At 42.6% G+C, this 16866-nt stretch overlaps 1 protein-coding gene across 1 annotated transcript in view; it reads right to left on the reverse strand.

The window, feature by feature from the left end:
- SNTB1 (syntrophin beta 1) overlaps nucleotides 1–16866 on the reverse strand; it is a 219306-nt gene that overhangs the window by 72895 nt on the left and 129545 nt on the right. The window contains exon 3 of the mRNA XM_008689364.2: nucleotides 12300–12507. Coding sequence (XP_008687586.2) covers nucleotides 12300–12507 — 208 coding nt within the window. The remainder of the gene's footprint in view (nucleotides 1–12299; nucleotides 12508–16866) is intronic.

Here is a 16866-nt window from a genome sequence, read left to right on the forward strand (position 1 = left end):
TTAAAATTATACACATATATATGGATTTTACATTCTGTTTATGAAGAAATTGAGACTGATTTACAATCAATCAATTGTGCTTATGCCTTATGACCTCTTTTCCAGGCGTCATGTAATAAGCTCCTTTATTTAAGGACTTTCTTTGTGAAATTAAAAAACAGGCTAACTACAAATCTTCTCACTTTTTGAGGACCAACTCAAGTCTGATTTTTCCTATCAAGCTTTTCCTAGAAACCACAATTTATACTGCTCTTCCTCCCTTCCTAATTTTCGCAGCACTGTTGTTGGGTATATATTTTCACTCAGTTTTCAGTCTACCAGATAGTAGACCTTTGGCCTTCGTGGATTTAATACAGTTGTTACTGTGTGTGACCCTGAAAGCTGATGACTGGCAGTCACTTGCAAGTTTGCTAGGGACCAGTTCTGAAGGTGAGGCCTGACTGCCCTCCCCACACCCATCAGTTTGGCTCTGCTTTCTCCTGCTTGACGTCATTCAAGACCCACACACCATACATGTACACTCTACTCCATTTCTTTTCGGAAAACGGCCTAAAAAGGCAAATGACGGTACTGACTATGAAAGTGATGGTTTTCTGCCAGCAAACAGAAGTTAGAGATAAATTAAACGATAGAATACTGATTTGGTAGTTCTGAGTCACACAGTGAAGTCAGAAATTTGGTGACAGGACCAGGGCAAATCCTTTCTACCACATTTAATAAGAGAAAATATATACATATATTTTAGTAGCATTCGCAGATTTGGGGACTTCTAAAGGCCTCTATATACGCCACACTTCCAAACTACTGCTTAGAAGAGAGAGCTACCTGCCTTCTTATCCTGCTTTCAATTTACTGCTTGCTATGCGCAGGCCCTGTGCCAGGCAGAGACATAAACTATTTCATTTAAACCATATAAATTCTCTTTTGAGGTAAGTATTAATGTCTTTTTTATAGACACAAAGGATCAAAGACTTAAAAAAAAACCAAAAACTTGCCGGAAGTCACTCAACCAGTAAGTAGCAAAGCGGGGATTAACATGCAGGTAGGTCCCAAGCCCTGCTCTCCCTTCTATATCCTGCTTCATCACACCCCCCACCAGTCTTCCCTGCCTCCTACACAATCATTCAGTTAGTTCTTATTGGATTTATTTGACTCCAACCTTTATTTCTAGGTTCCCTAAATTCACCTTAGCCTAAACGCTTGGTTCCTGAATTCAACAGCGAAGACAGAGACGATTACAGTGTCCACTGTGTTCACACACACAAACACACCAAGGACATTTCACGTGTTCCGAGCACTAACACTATTGACTTCGGGTTGTCGTGTGTCTGTGTTGGGAGATCTGGGTACACAAAACAATGTTCATCTGAAGTTTTTGTGAAACACAGACATGCCCACATGGTCCTTCTTCACTGGTGGAGGCCCCTGACATATTTTTTTTCCCCATTGCCTCTGGTAAAGATTGGGTTGATTTGCATTTCTCCCTTTCAAACCCATTTGTGCTAATGGGCAGAAAGCAGCCCGAAGACAGATGGCTAACCAGGGAAAAGGAGGTCTAGTGAGGAGTCTAGGGAAGCTGCAAGTGAGAAGCATCAGAGTATGGTTCACACAAGATTTAGTCCGTTTGTGCGTGGAACAAAGAGGAGTGGCGAGGTGGGGGATAGGAGAGGGAGGCCGGAGAGGTAGACGAACAACACAGTCACATATTTTATGAGCCAAAATAAAGTATCTTGACAGACAAGTGTAATTAGCATTGCTCATGCTACTCTAGAAGTCTTTCAGGCCAAGAGGAAAGTGTCCATTCTAATTAGGGCAAGAAAGGCCTTGGCCAATGGGTCATCATGACCAGAAACCAACTCTCCTCTAGTCTTCTCTTCCTGAAAGCTCCCCAAGCTTTCACTCTTTCAGTTCTCTTATTTTCCCAGAGCTCTCACCCACCCTTTGATCTTCTCTAGAAGGTACTCTCAATCTCTATCCCGACCCCCCATCTCACCAAAGTTCCAGACCAGCAGGGCCTCGCACTCCCCGATGGCAAAGCAGCAATAAAAGGATTGCACATTTGCAGAATTCTGAATTGTTCTAGGACACTTTACATGGATGGTGAGGTGTACAGGGTGGAGCAAATTCTGCCCTAGGCTGAAAATCAGGGAGACATGAATTTTAGTTTCATACTTCATGCAAACTAGCTACGTGATAATGGTCAAGTCACTTCAAATTGCCAATTCATATTGTTATTTTTTCTGCCCCTCCTAGCTCTAAAGCTCTGTTAAGAAGCCGATTCTTAGAATCCACGGACTAAGTAAGGCATGTGTTATTTACCAGGGGTAACAGTGCAACTAGTCACCTGAGTCTAGAACCCTCCTTTTCTGACTTTTAATCTAGTGCCCTCATTAGGAAGGATGATAAATTCATAAAACGTAACAGCCACTCAAAGACCATCACTCCTGCATCTCACTCAAAATTGAGAAGCTTGACATTTTCAAATAAGGGAATCCCTTAAGTTACACCGAGTTTATGGTTCGAGAAGTCTCATGGGGAAAGATGATTTTTTAAAACACAGAAATGAGGGTCAGGTGCCTGGGGCTGCTCCTCTCGTCTTCCAACAAAGCCATGTGGAATATACAAATGAGATTGTACTTTGTTCTCAGAGAAATCTATTGCAGTGTCTACTGGTAACAGGGAATACATTTCTGGCTCCTACCACTAGTTCACTGACTCACTCATTTGACAACACAGACACTGTCTAGGCACTGAAACCTAAATAAGAAAATGCCTCTTTTCTCTGCAAGGTTGTATCTGCAGGGCCGAATCAGATCGAGGAATATTTTAGGGTCTCTCCTTGAATCCTTATGAAAGGGAAATGAGTAAGAGTAATTCTGAGAATCCTGCTTGACCTCTGAGACTCCGTAAAGACCCTCATTTTCATCTTGATTCAGGCCCTATGTCAATGTGGATGTTCTTAAATCATATCCCAGAATTCTAGATACATCTGTATTTCTACTCCTAATTGTACATAAAATCAATAAAGAACTTCAAACTTAATCACTTGGATTCAGCTTACAAAACCTGAAAATACCAACTCAAAAGAGTTTCAGGATGAAAAATGAAACCTGTTAATTTGCATTGCATTTGTAATATTGCTGTCTAGTCCTATTAGAAGTAATAAAAATCCCAAGCGAAAAATATAAGACTGCAAAGGGACTCTGAAAATGACACTGGGAATTTCAAAGCATTAAAAAATAATTCTTCCATGGTGTGGGGGAGAAAGTCATGAGTAAATGCCTAGGATCTGAATATAGTTGTAAATAAAAGGAAACTTCTAGGTGGTGGCTAGAGCCACCTGCATGTCCCAGAAGTGGCTACTATCGGTATTTCTCTGCCCCCTGAAGACCCTGTGTACGTGGGCTGGAATATTCTTCCCTACGTGAACACACCAGGGATTACAGTAGATATTGTTGGTCGTCTGCCAAAAGTCCCTGCTCTAGGTTGGAGCATTCAGCCTTCACATGATGTGAATCGTGACTGCCCACAGTCGAAGCCTTCTCTTCCTCTAGAGAGCTGCCCCTGGCAGACAGGAGCGGCCTCTCTTTACCTGCAAAGTAGCCCACAGCCAGGGGCTGACTCACACAGGGATGTAAAATCCCAACGGTCCCACGTAAGGTGGGGGGCTCTATGCTGCCCTTCCTGCGCCGGAGCACCCTGTGGGATTGGGATGAGGCTAGACTCTAGCTGATACCACATCTTTGCTTAGCTTCCTCCCCTGCCTCTCTTGCTTCAACCATTGCCTTACAGATTTCTCCTGAGTGTCCTGTCTCAGTAAATCCCTCCCCAAGAATTGCCATCTCCAACTTGGCTTCTAAAGAATCCTAAGATATTAATCAATGTATCATAAGGCCTAAAATTTCAGGTGCTGCCTTGACCTCTTTGAGCCTCCCAGGGCTCCTGCTCTCATGGGATATGCCCACCCCCCTAGTTCCCTGTACTCCCCCCAGTCCTTACCCTAATGGGTTTTACTTCTCCCACAGCCTGCAAAATGATTCAAACAAGCCACTCCCATATTCCCATGGGAACCAGAGAGCACCTCACCCACTTGTTACTACAAAGCCTGTCTCACGGTCCCTGCTGCTTCCCTCTGCCCCCTAGTAAGCCCTGTGTGGTTGGCAAGGCTTGCAGCATCCTCCCCAGGCTCTGAGTAAATGTAACTAGGGAGCTGCTGCCAGGCTCCTCTATCCAGTGTTTGGTGTCATGGGTTCGGCCATCTCCTGCTATTTATTATGGTGGGGTCTCTCCTTCACCAAGGGGGTGAATAGAAGGTGATCAGAATAATCAAGTACTGGAAATCAACAGGAAAATCTTTTTTTCTTTACTGAAGAGAGAGAGGTTTTCTGGAAAAGATCTATTTCATAAAGGCAGGGTGATCTGTAATGACCAATAAGATACAGGTTAGCAGAGAGTGCTGGCCATACAACCAGCATAGGAGCTCTCAATCTTGAGTTCTACACACCTCTCCCAAGAGATCGAGTAGGGCTCATATGAATTTGTGGGAATCAGCCCTACAGGAACAAGATGGGCAGTGCTGATACGTCCACCCTGGTTGACAATGACTCCCATTACTAAACTGCACTGTGAAGTCACGCAGAAAAGTGGGCCTATTTCCATCCTTCCGTGATAGCTGCCTCTCTGCCACCCACCCGCCCCAATTTGAGATCCCTGATTTTTCAGAGAATGGAAGATGGGGGCAATTTGCATTCACGCCGGCACGTTTACTTCCAGCACTCGTAGTGAAAGACTCACAGGAAGATAACCAAGCTGTTGCCGGTTTTCCTCAGTCTTGCTCTGTCTCAGAGGTGATTCACGCAGGAACTTGATGACTGCCTTTTAAAGCAGCACAACTGGCCCATTAGCACTTAATTGCATTAACAGTCTGTGTTTCCTAGCATAACAAACAGTCTTGATTTAGGGATGGTGCAAGTCAGGAGTAGCCTGGACAGTAGTTCTATTTCTATTTATCAGATGGGAGTTCCCTCAGGTCAGAGACTATTTTCTCCCTGGAAGAAGTGGTGGGAAATTCCTACGTAGGTGATTTTTAGGCAGATGGTGGAGCTGATATATTTAGAGGCTCCAGAAATATCGTTCCCTTAATTACACTGTCAAGATCTTGATTACCGGCAGCCTGTTTCACTCAGGCCAAGGCTATTTTACATTTGCATTTGAGATTCCCCTAAGATAGCTGGGCAACACAGCTACAGGATGAAATTACCTGGGTGGTGACAGTCACGTGGAATTTGGGGGGATGAATAAATTGCTATTGTTGGAACTGAAAATTAATGACGGTCTAGTGAAATATATGACAATATAGAGAAAATATGTTGACAGATGGGAGATGGATAGATAGAGGTGGATGAATAGGGACAGAGAGCTAGGTGGATGGAGAGAGGGATGAGAGTGAGATAGAGATGGATATGGATGGAGAAACAGATATGGGGCGAGTTGGATAGATGGAGAGAGACAGTTCTGCCTTTGCACAATAAAATGTGCAAGCTGAAACTACACCAAGTGATCTCAATCACTTGTAAAAATTAGTATTGTTCTCTGGACATTCAAAATTTTTTACTAGAACATTAAAAATTGTCTTATTGTCAGTTGTAAATATATAGGGAAATGAAAAAAAATAATAAAACCTATTTACTTAGTAATCTCTCCCTTAAACCATTAGAAAGATCGAGAATTAATGTGTTTTCTTTGTCCAAAATGTGAGAGTGGTGTGAACAGTGCTTGTTGCCTTCTCCTCATCACATAACTTAGGATTCTGAGCGAGCGTCTTTTCCACGCCTTGACAAGCCATCCCACTCCCTTCTAAGTCTGGATCAGCCAGCAACATTTTATCCTTTCTACTTTCAGTGATGTGAAAGGTCTCTGAGAGTTCCCACGCTGTGAAGCTTCTCATTTCTTCTGGGGCATCTTCATCCTTTCTTCACTGACTTCTGGCTTCATATCAAGAGTCTCTTGAATAGCACCGGCATCTACGCCCCCATGGTCAACTAGTTCTTCTATAATTCCATTTACGTTTGATTTGAAGCTCACTTCCACAATTAGCACTTTTCATTTTACTGTAGTTTCATCTTTTTTGGACAACTCCCCCTTTCTATTATTCATTCGTATAAAATGTCATAGCTTTATCACCAGGAAACAAGGAGGAAACACCACTACCCACTCCACAGTCTGTGTGTGAATGAACAGACATGTGATGACCAATCACAGACAACTGTGAGACAAGTCACGGAATTGGTCACAATGTGAGGCACACCAGCTATTTACATAGTGATTTTCTGAATGAAAAGCTGGCAGGAAAGTTTGTACTTTATAAAATTACTTGCAGTTAATAGACCACAGTAACTGGAATTTGAACTGTGTTGTTGAGAGACTGGGGATATCGACTTGAACCATGATAACTGAATTCATAGATACTGGAAACAGTCAAACCAAGCCCAACTCTCTCTCTCTCTCTCTCTCTCTGTGTGTGTGTGTGTGTGTGTGTATTCTAGTCTTCCCCTAACCTGTCATATTAAAGACAATTTCAGTCTTTGTTGGACCTGTTCATTGGACTTCTGTAGTACAAATCGGGAAGAAAGAAGAGAAGGGCAGAGGATTATTGTGTGGACTATAAAGACTAGGACCAGCCAGACAGATGTAATTGAATGACATAGTCAAGAATGGACAGGAAGAACAGAGAAGAGGGAATCTCTTCTTGGATTTTTTCTTTTAGGCTCATGGAAGAAATGAAAGTAGTTCAATATTAGGATGGAAGCAGATAGGAGGAAAAGAATTTAGTAACGGTTGCACTGTCCTGATATGTGAGTGCCCCCTGCTATGGACTGAATACCTTCCCTTCCAAATTCATGTGTTGAAGCCCTCATGTGATGGTATTTGCAGTGGGGCCTTCTGGGAGGTAATTAGGTCACGAGGGTGGAGCCCACATGACAGGATTAGTGTCCTTTTGAAAAGAAGAGAGCTACCATTCCTCTCCTTCTGCCTAGTGAGGAAACAACAAGAATCTATAAATCAGAACGAGGGCTTCACCAGTACTCAACTCTGCTGGCATCCTGATCTCAGACTTCCAGCCTCCAGAACTCTGAGAAACAAATTTCTGTGTATAAACTACCCAGTCTACCACACTGTTTCAGCAGCCTGAATGGATGAAGCCTCTCTTTACTTTCATAAAAACACATAAAAGATTGGAATTCTTTTGATATGCCTCTTAGTTATGAAACAATGCTTTTGGTATGTGGAACTGCTCTGACTCTGGATTCTGGTGGTCTCACGCACATGGACACATGTTCTCTGGGTCCCTCTGTGAGCTCAGCTTAGTGGAAAATTCTGGACTTGAGGATTAGAAAGAAGGGCTCACACTGTCCCTGCCACTTGCTGGAGGAGTGAAGTTACTCAACTTCTGCAAGCTTGCCTCACAGGATAGGAATTATTTAAAGCACACTGCCTGCGACAGACTAGGCACACAATAAATACTAATTACCAACTTCCCTTCCTCCAGTAACACCCTGGGGAGGCACAGCTATAGAAATGTTCCCATTTTTAAAATCTGAAGTGGAAATGAGGAAAGCTGAGAATTGAATTTGCATCTCAGAGCTCCCGACTGGGTTTTTTTTTGTTGTTGTTTCCTTGTGTTGTGTTTTTGTGTTTTTCATCTGACAAGAAATAGTTTGCAAACTAAGATAACAAGGTAAAGCAAAGGCAACACCTGATGAAAACAGAACCCAACAATTTTGCCATGTCCCTGTTGATTAGTGTTTTTCTAAGGAGCAAGAGAGTCAGAGCCTAGTTTATTTTTCTCTTGTCTGAAATTGGACCATTGAAAACACCTCAGTAATAACAGCTGCAAAAAGATTAAAGAACAATGACTGAAAAACTGTGTTTGGGGCATATTATATTTTACAGTTCCGGGTGAAGATTAGCACCTATAGGCCCTTTTGGGGTAGGTTGGGGCTTGTAAGGAGGTAAAAGTTTTAAGACCAAGAAAAACCAAGGAAAGACCACATTGGTACACCTGACCCATCTACAGGTAAGGGTACTCACAGGGAAAGCAGCACAGGGCCTGGACTGTTACTGCCATAGTTCAGAGGACCAGGAAGTGAAGGAGACCAAAAAAAAAAAAAAAAAAGGCTCCAGCTCAAAGGCTGTTGGCCCAGTGCTGACCTTGACATTGTAGGGAGTCCAGAGACTGGCTAGGAGAGTTCAATCAAGGAAAGACTAAAATCAGGTGCAATGCATAAGCTGCAGTGGATTCTTCTAAAAATTAAAGAAATCATGATTATCATCACATTGTTCCACTCTCTAATTATTCCCGTATCTTAATTTAGAGTGTGACTTTAGATCAAACACCTTCCATTCTCTGGGTCCCAGATTCCTCATCTGTACAAAGAAGAGGTCGGTTTAGATCACTGTGGTAGTTCAGGCTGTTATCACAGAACACCATAGACTGGGTGGCTTAACCGCAAACACTTATTTCTCATAGTTCTGGAGGCTGAAAGTGCAAGATCAGGGTGCCAACATGGGGTTCTGGTGAGGGCCCTTGTCCTGGGCTATACCCTCACATGGTGGAGAGAGTGCTCTGGTCTCTTCATCCCTAAGAAAGGCACCAATCCCATCGTGGGCACTCTACGCTCATGACCTCATCCAAGCCTCATTACCTTCCAAAGGTCCAACCCTCAAGTACCATCACCTTGAGGATAAGGGCTTCAATATATGGATTTGGGGGGACAGGAATGTTCATTCCCTAGCAATTACCTCTGAGTCCCTTCTCTCCTATATTATATATGAAGGTTCCCTATTGCCCACCAAATCAAATTCAAATCATCTGTCCAGCTTTCGATATCATAATTGGATGCCATCCAAGGTACCAGATGTGTTTGATGAACCCTCACCTCCCTTTAGATCAGTCTCTAGCTTGCCTTCACTACAAGCTGTATTAATCCATTACCTCCACTTTTTTCTATGTTCATTCTCCTCTCTTGGAGTGCACTGAACTCTCTTCATTACCTCAAGGACTAGCCATTTTGGCAGAGCCATTCTTCCAGTCCTCAACCATCTCACAGGGAAGAATGGCATTAATATTAAGTCTTCCTCCTGTGGAGTATAGAGGTTTTAGGATTAGCACAGACAGGATTTTAAAAGGGAAGTTGTTGTTGTTGTTTCATATTGTTTTTGTTCATGTAAATGCCAGTTCTAAAAATCTGAAATTAAATTTAATGTGTTCAAACCATGTCCCAGAGCTGCTGTTATTAATCACAAAACCAAAGATTAACAGCATAGGAAAAGACAAAGGACATCAATTTAAGGTAAATTACAGCTGAATATATATAGGCTCACACTTTCCATCTTTACAAATACCAAGCAAATTCTCTGATATTTGTGATAATATAAGAAGGCTACAGTATTAAGGATTTGCCATTCATTGTAACATTTTGCTGAAAACCATGTGTATGCCTCCACACTAGGATTCAGTATTAAATATTTAATCAAAAAAGATTCCAGCCTGGATTTTTTTCCTTAGGACTTGATCTATGGTAATCTTTTGAGAAGTTCTGAAGCTGAAGGCAATAAAAGACATTCTTGCTTCTGATAATTGTCTATGGTAAGTCATTACTGCTCTTAGGAATACAATGTATAATACAAGTTGAAGAAACATCTGTAATGGTTACCTGAATTTATAAGAACAATACTATTCTAAAACCAAAAAGAGCTTTTTATGAGCTTTTATTACTGTTCCATGGAAATGCCTAATAATGTGTCTACTGATAATATGGGACAAGCAGACAACGTATAAGCGAGAAAATGGAAACTTTGGAAAAAATGTCAACATCATTAATAATGACACAATTGTATTTTCCAACATTTCCAAACAGTAATGAAGTTTGTGTTAAAAGAGATGGAAAAAAAGAAAGAACCTCCAGGAGTTGAGAGCATCTCAGTCACTTGGAGGTAGATATGTGTGCTGGACAGCTCCCTTTGACCCTCCAGGTCCAGTCTCTACCCTTTTCTACTCTGCTCCTGCCTTTGGAGAAGGAGCTTATCAGAACGCATCAAGTGGGCTCCCTTGCCACTGGCTTCCGGGCAACCTCAGCCAATGGGAGGCACCAGCAGGAGATCAGTGCTCGGGGTCGCAGGGGTTATACTTCCCTCCCAAAGACCATAGCTCTTAGTGGTGGCCCTTTTCTGTAGCTATGAGTCTTGCTAGTTTCAGGTAACTGCTCCTTGTCCTTGCTATTTCAGATTAAGGGGTGGCAGTGGAGTGCTTATCCATCTCTTCTTGGTTTTCCTTACCTTGGCCACACCTTACAAATCATCCCTTCATTAAATTCCTTCCAATCATCACTTTTGAGTTTGCCATCCACTTCCTGCCAGGACCCTGAGATTTCCAGGACATCTGCCAATTTACTCAGGGCCCTAAGCAAGTGAGGACATCTTTTTATCCCAAACCTCTCCTCCTCCTATAGCAGATAATGTCTGCTGCTTTGACTTCCCCAGAATCCATTCAGTCTGTTCCTTGCATAGCAGCCAAACTTGCCATTGGAGAACCACCTCTCCTCATCTCTCAGGGCACAAGGTTTGGGTGAGGCTGATCCCAGCACAACCCAGGGTGAACATCTGATCTAAGTCAGTTCAGTCAGGCTTAATCTAAGGACTTCTGTTGGAACAATAAGGGCAAAAAGGCTTTTATTCAGGCAGACAGGTGGCTGTAATGGAAAACACAAGCCTGGAACTGTTGGGCCAAGGATGAGGGCTTGCCTACATGTACACCAATGAAGTGGGCAGGGTGCAAAAAGACGGGAAGCAGGACTACTATCGTTATTTGGATCCCTGGATCCCACCATGCCTGCAGCTGATTCTTGGGCACTGTTCACTGTTCTCAAAAGTGATACATCCCTTTTTTGCTCAAGCTGAGTTGAGCTTTCTGTCATATGCAATGGAACGATCCCCCACACATTTGGAGGGAGTAAAAAGTAGAGAGTATTAGAGACTGTTGACTTCTAAAATGCTGTCATCCTGATCTGCAGTATTGTTTTCATTGAGAACCCCAGCACATAGGTCACGAGAGGCTACCTGTGGCTTTTGTTTATTACACTCTGGGTGCTACCACCACCTGCATTGTTCCTTTCATCCTTTGAAATCTGTGACAGATGGGACAACACCAAATCAAACAGCCCACTCTGTGTTGAACTCTGTGGCTGAGACCCAGGCATGAACTGGTGCAAACAAAGAACAATGGTGGAAAACAGCCTAATGCTCTGTTCAAGTATTACTTTCAAGTGCTGTTTGACTGGGCCTGCTCAGATGACATGGTTCACTGGCAGGAAAGCTGTTTATTGCGACAATCATTATTCCCGTTTACCGCCTATTACAATGTGAGTCACTGGGAGGTCAGACTGTTCCAAAAGCCCCGTGTTCCTGAGCACTCCAGGTCAAGTTCAAGGGACAGCAATCAGGTATAGGGATAATGGCAAAGGTTCAATCCTTTGAAATGAAGAGAAGGGTTAACTCCCAGCAGACTCCTGCAAAGTGAGTTTTACTATCTTCAACGTATCATGTAGCTTGGGAAAAGAAATCAGAGTGACAGTGTTAACATGACCCAGGTCCTTTTCCACAGTAGCTGTCTTCCCTGAGAACAAAGATTAAATCTTCACTCATCCTTATACACTTCACTTCTGCCTAGTACCGTGCCTTGCACAAAATAGGTGCTCACAAATGATGACCTTCAGGGCCTGCTGGCTTAAAACACAGATAAAATACAAGATAATATATCAAAAGAGTTCACACCTGGTAGTTGCTAAGGACTCTTTGCTGTTATTGTTATTATTTGTAAATGAATGTATCCACATTATTAATATGCAGGTTCATGAAAACTCACAGAAACTCCCTCGTTAAGCAACCTGTTCCACTTCCTTACCTCACAAGGCAAAAAAGCTCCATTGTGCCTTCAAGTTATTTTCCCTGACCTTCATATGTGTGACAAACTACACATCTACTCACTCATTCATCCATTCGACAAAGACTCTGTGACCACCTGTAATTTGCAACGTATTGGACTCTCTGGGGGATTCAAAGTGGATTAGGACACAGCCCCCCATGTATGACACAAGCCTGCTGGAGATGGACAGGAAGTCCAAAGAGCCTGTGAATGAGAGATCCAGCCTGTGCAGCGAGGTAACTGACTTCACGGTTGCAACAGGTGCTGGGAGAACCCGGGGGGGAAATGTCTACTCCTGGGGGAGCATTCTCCTTACCTTATCTGCAAGCCAGCCAAGATGCCTGATCTCTCGGCTCCCAGCAATGCCTGTTTTCCCCAGCTGCTCTCTGACCTCAGCAATCACTTGGGTCAGCAGGTCACTAACATTGGAATGGATGGCACTGAACCAGGCCTGGGCAGTGGCTGAGTCCTTGCTCCTTAGGATCACCGTGTGCTTAGCATCTGGAGAGTGGATTTCAAGCTGCCTGGAGAAACAGAGAGAGAAGGGTTAGAAAGTTTCCTGGTAGGTCATGCTTTGTCAAGTCCTGGGCCACAAAGGTCAATTAATTCTGTACTCTGATTTTTGGACTTTGTCAGCTTTGCATGGTTTATCTTAATGCTCCCCTCATCCATCCATTCATTAATACATTTGTTCATCCACAAACATCCACTGAATGCCTAGGTATTGGTCTAGATATTGGGGACATAGTTATTCAACCACCAAGTCATCTGAATGAAGAAGTTCTGGTTATCCTGTTATTCAGCTGACTGGCTTATCAATAGCATCATATCAAGACTTCCAAACTGTGACCTGATACTAACTTGCTTTACCTCTCAATCCACAGAGGTTTTTAATAATGTACGCACATGCTTGCTGCTACTGTAGGAAGTAGACTGAAATATCTAGCCCCACGCTTAATCCTACTGCTCAGTGTTAATTGTGAGTATTTAAGAACCAAAGATGACCAAACTTTGCATTCCTCAGGAATCCTGTCTGTGGCATACTTCCCTACCATTTAATCCTGTGTAATGAAGAAGTGACTCGGCCTAGGAAGCAGTCACAGTGGGGAGAGAGGCGCACTAAGAGCTCTCTTTAAAGTCAAGTAAGAAAGAAAAGAAAGAAAAGAAGGCAAAAGTCAAACACCAAAGCTTACCCCAGAACTCCATATGGACCACCTGAGATACAGAGTGAGATCTGCATACTGTCATTGTGGTAAAAGAACGAAGTTCTAGATAGATTTTTTTTTTTGAAGTACTCCTAGATTAACATGACATTGCAAAAATAGTATATATTTGGACAGTATAATGGACCTCTCTGTCCTTTATACCCTTCCCCCAGTCTTTCCCTATGGTTATGGAATACAGTATCGAAGCCAGGAAACTGACATTGGTGCAATGTAGGTGTGTGGTTCTATGCCATTTTATCCCCTGTGAATCACAGCACTCAGAATACAGGACTATTCCATCCCCACAAAGCCCTCCCTCTAGCTACCCCGATAGTCACAATGCTCCCCTCTCCACTGTCATCCCAAATCCCTCACAACTATTAACCTGTCCTTCACATCTATACTTTTTAGACAGCTAATTTTTATTGCAGGGAGAGAAAAACCCCACGTTTATTCATTCATGTATACATGCAAATAAATATTTTTACATTCATGTTTGCATCAGAAAGATATAGGAATTGGGAAGATTCAAAACTGAATAAAAATGATCCGTTTGTTATTTCACCCCTTAATTATTATGCTACCATGCATTGAATATTTACTATTTATATATGTATTTCTCATAATATCCCTAAGACTGATATTATTAATCCTATTTAACAGAAGAAAAAACTAAAGTTCGGAGGGAGAGATAATTTACCCAAGATCACACAGTGATGCTAGGATTCAAACCTATGTTCATTAGGCTCAAAATCCCATGAATTTAGGTACTTTATTACAGTGTCTCTCCTTTAGGTGGGACAATATCCCATGGGCGGGGGAGGGCGCTCATTTTCTTCCACAGCTGTCTGAAGTCTCATTCTCATGCTCAAAAGTATCTTTAGCTCCTGAGTTTCAAAATAACAATTTTGCAGATCACCTGAAAATCAGAAGTCCCAATGCAACTTGGCCTCGTTAACATTCAAAACCAAACTTTTACAGTGAGTAAACCTTTTTACTCATAAACTTAAATTGTGGAAAAGGAATGATTTAGAAAGTGGAATGTCCCGGGGGAAGTTTTAGCAAAAATTAGCACTTTGGTCAAAAATTTGCAAAACAAGACTCCTAAGACTCCAAAGGTTTTTTGTGATAAAACAGGGAATTCTTTAGGTGACATCTGTCCTCAGAAGAAAAAAAAAAAATCTCATGCCTCTTGCGCACTTTTCAAAGAAATGGGAGGTAATTCTTAACCACAGTTGTTACTTTTTAGTAAAGTTACATAGCTAAATACCAACCACGGTTCTCAAAAAGCATTAATGAGGGCTTAATGTGCTTTTCTTTTTCATTTTTTCTTATTTTAAAGATTTTTACTTCTCTCTTTTTTTTAAGTAGGCTCCATGCCCAGCATAGAACCCAACGTGGGGCTCGAAAACACGACACTGAGATCAAGAACTCACGACACTGAGATCAAGACTTGAGGTGAGATCAAGAGTTGGGACGCCTCACCGACTGAGCCACCCAGGTGCCCCAGGATTTTAAAGTTATCTCTATCCCCACGTGGGGCTCAAACCCACAACCCCCAAGATCAGGAGTTGCCTGCTCTACTGACTGAGCCAGCCAGGCGCCCCTCGGTGTGCTTTTCAAATTATTCTAACATGATCTGTTATTCCAGAAATTTAAAACCTGCAACTATTTCATTTACAATATTTTCTTTTGAAGACCCAGATTTGTTTTTAAACAAATGACGGTCTGGGAAGCCGCCACTCCCCAGGTATCACACACACATACACAAATGATGCCTGCAAGAAAGAAAGGAAACAAAGAACATCTCCTTTGTTGGATTGCCAGCCTGCCCCCAGAGGAAAGCTGACTTGTAAACAAAGGTACAGGCTAATGATAAGAGGCCTGTTTCTCCCAGGTCCTAACAGCATTTAGCATCATTAATTTTTAAGTAAACTTTTTAAGTATAACCTACAGACAGAAGAGTGTACAAATCGCAGTGCACAAATGTACTTTTGCAAAGGGAACACATTTGCGGAACTGCCACTCAGATCAAGGAACAGAACATTACACGTGTCCCAGAAGTCCCCTTCAGGCCCCCTTTCCAGTTATTACACCCCTCTCCGCTACTCCCTGCACCAAATCACCACTACTCGGATTTCTGTCACCACGGATTACTTTGATATCAGCCAAAATGCATGAGTTTTTGTTTTCATTGGCTGTGGTTGCCTGAAGTACAGAGAGGATCTTGGGCTATTTCTGGGGCAAACTAGAGGGTCCTATGCTTTTAGTGGTGGTTCTCAAAGGGCAGCCAACCGGCAGCAGCAGCACCACCTGGGGAACTTACTAGAAAAGTAAATTCTCAGATCTCACTCTGAAGACACTGAATTAGGAATTCTGGGGGTGGGGCCCAGGAATCACCCACCAGGTAAATCTGATACAACTGGAGTTTGAGGAAGGTTGCTCTATGGGTTCATAAGAATCCCTGAGCTTGGTTGGTTGCCAGGGTTTCCAGTGGCCAAAAGGTGGATCAAGCTCCTCCAATCAGTCTTAAAGTGCCAAAGAAAGAACACACAGGACACAGCAGAGAGGCCTGTGGTTTTTTATAGTCAAAAAAAAAAAAAAAAAAGGCAGAAGTTCTCAATCAAAAGTGTTCTTCAGAATCCCCTCTACCTCTGTTCCACCTAAAAGAGCTCCATGAGGCCCACGTGCAGGATGTCGATAGGAATGGGGGCCATCACTAGAGCTACAAACATCTGCTAAGGCCCCTTAGTTTTCTCAGTGCCAAAACTAACCAGCAACTGTGAGGGCGAAAGGAGATGGGGAACTGTTTTACCTTTCTGAAATACTTTGCTGATAACATACCACAAAAAAAAACATTTTCATATATTTCACGTAACCCATTTTTTAAAAGCAATTTCAACTCCAGTAAGTACTTCATCAATTTGTAAATGCATGGAAGGAGATAAAGATGAAGAAATGAAGTAGAAATAGGGGAGGGGAGGAGGGGGAGAGGAGGAAAAGGGAAATAAAAACTCCAGGGTGGAAATGCTACTGTGGCTGGGTAGCTGAAGTCATTAAGGTCAGGGAATCACAAATGCATGACACACTGGAAGTAAAAAAAAGCACCCCCGGGCAGGGGCACCTGGGGAGCTCAGTTGGATGGGTGACCAACTCTTGGTTTTAGCTAAAGTCATGATCTCTGGGTTGTGAGATCGAGAGCTCCACGTGGGGCTCTGTGCTGGGCGTGAAGCCGGCTTAAGATGCTCTCTGTTCCCCCCTCCCCTTCTCTCTGTCCCTCTCTGTCTAATAAAATAAAATAAAATAAAATAAAATAAATAAAATAAATTATAATAATAAATAATATCTTAAGAAAAAAGCACGGGCGAAGCAGTGTCATACCACTGATGTCAAAGTGATTTTTATAAATGTTTGTAACTGTGGAGACTATTCTGGGAAATGTATCCAGGTGGGTTCAACGAGGAGGGAAATTGAGCAACACAAGGACAAGATTAGAAAGGAGACTTCACTGTCTCACATTCTACCTTCTGGATTTTGTTCCCTGTATCCATTGTGTATTCACTGTACTGGATGGTAGAGAAGGAGGAGGAGGAAGAGCAGGTGGATCGGGCTTGTCTCAAATCCAAGCTCTGTCACTTTATGAACTCTACTCTCTTATGACCATCTGTGATTCTGTCT

The sequence above is a fragment of the Ursus maritimus genome, unplaced genomic scaffold (assembly GCF_017311325.1).
Source record: "Ursus maritimus isolate PB19 unplaced genomic scaffold, ASM1731132v1 scaffold_9, whole genome shotgun sequence".
NCBI lineage: Eukaryota > Metazoa > Chordata > Mammalia > Carnivora > Ursidae > Ursus > Ursus maritimus.